The sequence below is a fragment of the Takifugu flavidus genome, chromosome 16, assembly GCF_003711565.1.
Source record: "Takifugu flavidus isolate HTHZ2018 chromosome 16, ASM371156v2, whole genome shotgun sequence".
NCBI lineage: Eukaryota > Metazoa > Chordata > Actinopteri > Tetraodontiformes > Tetraodontidae > Takifugu > Takifugu flavidus.
Genome location: NC_079535.1, coordinates 8,093,614 through 8,098,741, shown reverse-complemented (window position 1 = coordinate 8,098,741; position 5,128 = coordinate 8,093,614). Strand labels below are relative to the sequence as shown.

The 5,128-nt window shown below is 45.9% G+C and overlaps 1 protein-coding gene across 1 annotated transcript in view; it reads left to right on the top strand.

The window, feature by feature from the left end:
• Positions 1 to 1,117, top strand: part of ino80c (INO80 complex subunit C) — a 1,612-nt gene extending 495 nt beyond the window's left edge. The window contains exons 2-5 of the mRNA XM_057059431.1: positions 149 to 253; positions 345 to 456; positions 568 to 635; positions 710 to 1,117. Coding sequence (XP_056915411.1) covers positions 149 to 253; positions 345 to 456; positions 568 to 635; positions 710 to 841 — 417 coding nt within the window. The 3' untranslated portion in view covers positions 842 to 1,117. The remainder of the gene's footprint in view (positions 1 to 148; positions 254 to 344; positions 457 to 567; positions 636 to 709) is intronic.
• The last annotated feature ends 4,011 nt before the right edge of the window (positions 1,118 to 5,128 follow it).

The window sequence follows — 5,128 nt, the reverse complement described above, 5'->3', positions numbered from 1 at the left end:
AAACTAAATCGTATATTCTGTGTTCATTGCAGTCTTATTTATCTTGTTTAGAGTCTTTACATAATCCCACTGAAATAATGACATTAATGACTGGAACATAGTTTGTGCCTGTCTGCCTGAACTGATGTTATCTTTCATGTTCGACTAGATAACAGTGGTGGAGTCGGTGGCTGAGGGAGCAGCTGACAGTGGTCCGACTGTCAACACAGAGTCGACAGCAAAACCTCCGCCCTTCAAGGACCCAGCATTCATGGTGACAGGCTGTGGTGATGTGTGTGGTGTATTCCTGTCTCCTGGCTTACTCCAAATGTGCTGTCTCTACTCTTCTCCTTCCCTCTCGATAGCATTCTGGGATCGGTGGAGCAGCAGCTGGGAAAAAGAACAGAACGTGGAAAAATCTTAAACAGATTCTGGCTTTGGAGCGAACTTTACCATGGAAGCTGAGTGATCCTAATTGTGAGTTTATTCAAAAGTCTCCCACACCTGCGTAGCTGCCTTTAGTACTTCTGAGAATTGTGTGAAAAACAAATGTCTATTTCTGTTTTAAAATGTATTATTTGTGCTCAGACTACAGTATTGATGCCCCACCATCACTGAAGCCATCCAAAAAATATTCCGACATCTCTGGACTAATGGTAATTGTGCATTAAAACAAAATGAATGTATTTTGCGAAACAACCACATACTGAATATTGTTCTGTTTCCTTAGGCAAACTACACAGATCCTCAGACAAAGCTACGCTTCACTTCTTCCGAGGAGTTCTCCTACATTCGTCTTCTCCCCACTGATGTTGTGACAGGATATCTGACCCTTCGAAAGGCAACGTGCATTGTACCCTGATAGACGTTCAATGCTCAAATGAGAAACTTGCCCAAAACAGAATTAAACCCACCAATGCTGGAGGATTGTTGGGACCTTCTGGAGACTCTGACCTCTACACTGAAGAAAACATTTAAATGAGTGAATGATGTTTATATATTGGACACTTGTGCCTCTACTGCTGTGTACAATATTATATAGTACTTGAGCACTAGATTTGTAGTCATTTTATCGGACGATCTTGGGAAGCTCTTGGGATCTAAAGGTAGCTTAAAATAATAAAAATATTCCCGAGAATAGCTCGTTTTGTTTGTGTTGTACCGCAGTTTGACCACAGAGTGGAGACAAAGATCAATATACAGCAGTAGCAATCTGTTTAAAACAAATAAAAGAATTAGTATTTCTACTTTATATCTCGACTACAAATGTAACCCACCCAAAGCAAAACACTTTATATAAAAATTAACCCATAGTAGGTTTTAATTTTTGATAATCTACAAAAATCAACTAAAATTGTTTATACCGTCATACGTTAATTTTGAGGTAATTGTCAGTTTTGACCGCCAGATGGTGCAAAAGTTCCAGATTTGAATAAAATCCACCGTTCGGTTGCGGGTTTGACTTGTTTAAATGAAACATCAGTTAAATAAATATTTTATCTGTTGTTTGTTCACTTATCTTATCACTCAGTAGACAATGATGCACGTATCATTTGCCACCTCTCTTTTAACTAGGCAAATTAAATCTCATTACAACAAACAACTGTTAAAATGAATATATGTGTGCTTTATTAAGTGTTATTGTGCCATGTATACAAACAACATTCCGTTAAATTTGGTCCTCTGCTCAAATGACTAAGTCGATGGTGTGAAAATGGATGTGTAAAAAGTGTCTTGGGAAGGCGAGTGCACCAGTTGGGATTTTAGGGGTCTATATTTAAACTCACTGGTTTCCAGTTTCTGCAGCTGTCGCCAAGTTTGAGTTCAGCACCTTGAGCCGTTCTCAGACGTGCTCTTGGGTTATAAACCTGCCAAACTCCGAGTCAGAGAGGCACTCCCCGTCTGTCCTTCACGCTGAACTCCTGTAGCTGCAGAAAGTTCCAATCACCCTGCTGCTGGTGACACCGCCCATTTACCTGCTCGGCCTCATCTGACACCTTTGACTTTATTTGAATTAGAAAGTGAAGGAGTGCAAAGGATCGTTTTCCTGTTCTGTCCAGTTTTTCCTAAAATCAAATGTTTCCAATAATCCAAGAGTTTTACCCAAGACACCATTGTGTTATATCATATAACCGTTTAATTGTAACTCATACTTTGATTTGATGTTTCATCACATTCTTTCTCATTTGAGCTTAATTCTGTTTTGTAATCCTTTGCATTTTTGTTTAATGCTAGATTAATGTTGCTATCATTAGGTACAGTTATAAAACAAAAATCAACATAACCAAGGTCATGGCCCATTTTCCAAAATAAATTCCTGTCTTCAAATGAACGTAACTGTTTTTAATTTCAAATATCTCCATCACCAGGAAACTGTGAAATCTAATGATATCTTTCTAGGTAGGTACGTAGGTAGGTAGGTGGCTAGGTAGGTAGGTAGGTAGGTAGGTAGGTAGGTAGGTAGTAGGTAGGTAGGTAGGTAGGTAGGTGGTGGGTAGGTAGGTGGGTAGGTAGGTAGGTAGGTAGGTGGGTAGGTAGGTAGGTAGGTAGGTAGGTTAGGTAGGTAGGTAGGTAGGAGGTAGGTAGGTAGGTAGGTAGGTAGGTAGGTAGGTAGGTAGGTAGGTAGGTGGTAGGTAGGTAGGTGGGTGGGTAGGTAGGTAGGTAGGTAGGTGGGTAGGTAGGTAGGTAGGTAGGTAGGTAGGTAGTAGGTAGGTAGGTAGGTGGCTAGGTAGGTGGGTAGGTAGGTAGGTAGGTGGTAGGTAGGTAGGTAGGTAGGTTAGGTAGGTAGGTAGGTAGGTAGGTAGGTAGGTGGGTAGGTAGGTAGGTAGGTGGGTAGGTAGGTAGGTAGGTAGGTAGGTAGGTAGGTAGGTAGGTAGGTAGGTGGGTAGGTGGGTGGGTAGGTGGGTGGTGGATGTACAGCAGCCGCGTGTCTAATAACAGAGCTTAGCTGACATTCCAAAGCTGGGGGCACTCTGGTGTGGTGGTAACTCAGAGACAGCGTGGTAATTACCCCCCAGCCGCCAACACCATGCTGCAAATCCAGGAGTCGGCAGCGGGAGGACCAGTGGATCCTTTTCTGTCTCTTCTCCATTAGCCACAGTTTTCAGAAGGATGATATTGATGTGTGACCTCTCCCCTCTTCGATCGAGTGTGTAAAGCAAGTTTGAATCTGCCCGCTTTGACCTCTTTATCTCCCTGCCCTTCTTTTGGGGGATGTCGACTGATCCGCGAGCGCCGAGCCACGGAGGCCTTTTCCCTCTGCTGGAAAACTGGGGCCAGAAGTGGAAGTTTATTTTGCTTGGTGCATGAATATCTGTGGGACGAGGGGCTCCGGTTCATCACTGCTGCTCCCTCAGCCACTAATATTACACTTCATCCCCAACTGCAACCTAATAACGCAGAATCATTTCAGTCTTAGGCCTTTTCTCTCGTCCTTTCCCTGGTTTTCACATCAGATGAAGGCCAAAATAGACCCAGCAGCTTTCCTCTGGCCCTTTTGTCCCTGCGCGGGGAGACGCTTGGCACACACAGGATCGTGTTACAGCTTTCATTTCCTGAATATTTTTCTTTTTTTCCCGCCTGCACGGAACCAAGAAGCGTATTTTATCCCCGTCTGCAGTGTGACAACAAAAAGCTGAGGGAGCAGAGCAGCGGCTCGGATTCTGGCTGCTGTCACTCCGGCTTCAGCGAACAACTGAAGTGCACACAGCTGCAGGGGCCCGCTGCTCTGCGGCACCGCGAGAGCTGGATGGTATTGTTGGGGGGGGCTGAGTTACTTGAGATATTTCCCCAGGATAGGTGAGGTGATGCCCTGGAGAGTGAGGTATATTTCATTAGCCTATATCCCATAGCACTTCCTCCCGTTGTGTCTGCCATGCACACCCCTCCTCTACAGCCCATTAGCAGCCAGGAAGAGGGGGGGGGGGCTGTGTTTACACTGATGGAGCGTTTGTGTGTTTGTTTATTGTGTACAGAAGCAGCACAAGAATCCAGGTTTTAGAAGTCAATAACCCCAGCCATCAGCTAAGGGTAAAGATGCGACACCTGCACTGAACTGAGGGAGTGTAGCCACAACCCTGCTCATGCTGTCGTTCACCTGTTTGTCACCAGTTCTGAACCCCCCCCCCCCCCCCCCCCCTTCTTTAATCAGGTGAATCACACGACGCTGACGTGCTGCAGGGGGGGGTCCACTGTGAGCCTCCTCCTCTCTGTGCAGGAACACTGGGTCATGCGTCACTCATCCCCGCCGGAGGAAAGTGATAAATATTTCTTTCAGCTCTGTCACATGGGAGCTTCCTGTTGAACAAGACGCTCCCCACATTCGGGAGTCCGAGCCGAAGCACGTGCACGCTCCCTCCGTGGCTCCTTGACTATGATTCCATTTTTTTTTGTCCTTTCATCTCTTCGACTTAACACAAAATTACAAATGGACGCGCAGACGCCCTCGAGCCTCAAAGGCCTTCACAGCGTCCTGACAGTATCACAGGGTTGGATTTTTGCTCTTAAATTAGCGTTTATTTATTTTTTGAAAGAAAATTAAGTTGACATTGTTAGAAGCTATTGAATTTGTACGTAATGTACACTCACACACACACACACACACACACACACACACACACACACACACACACACACACACACATGCCTCTGGGTATGTCCAGGCAGGAACATTGTCAGATCCATGCATCATTGGTAAGAAAATCCCTCTGCCCCCCCCACCACCCCCCACCTCCACGGTCCTGCCCCTCCATGGCAGACCTGAAAAGATCCTTTTGTCCCTCATCACCCGCCGCCTCCCCCCACCTCTCCACACACACACACACACACACAGCCTGCAGTTATGGATACCTGGGCCCGGCTGACACGCGGGCTCCCATGTGGAGTAAAGCTACCTGCAGGCCCTCAGAGGAGAGGGAGCCTCTCAACTTTTGACTTTTTTTTTTTAATAAAAGACGCAGACCGGCTCTGATGCCAGAGCAAACATAGAACCAGACGATGGCGCAGGCCACTATGCGTGTTTATTTGTGCACGTCAGGGCCCTTCCTGCTGTTGATTCAGAGCCACTGCTACTTAGGCCTCTGTCAAACCAAATGCCCTTGTGATGACTCACGTTCTGTTTGCCGTCAGCATCTGTTGTTCCTGGCACCGC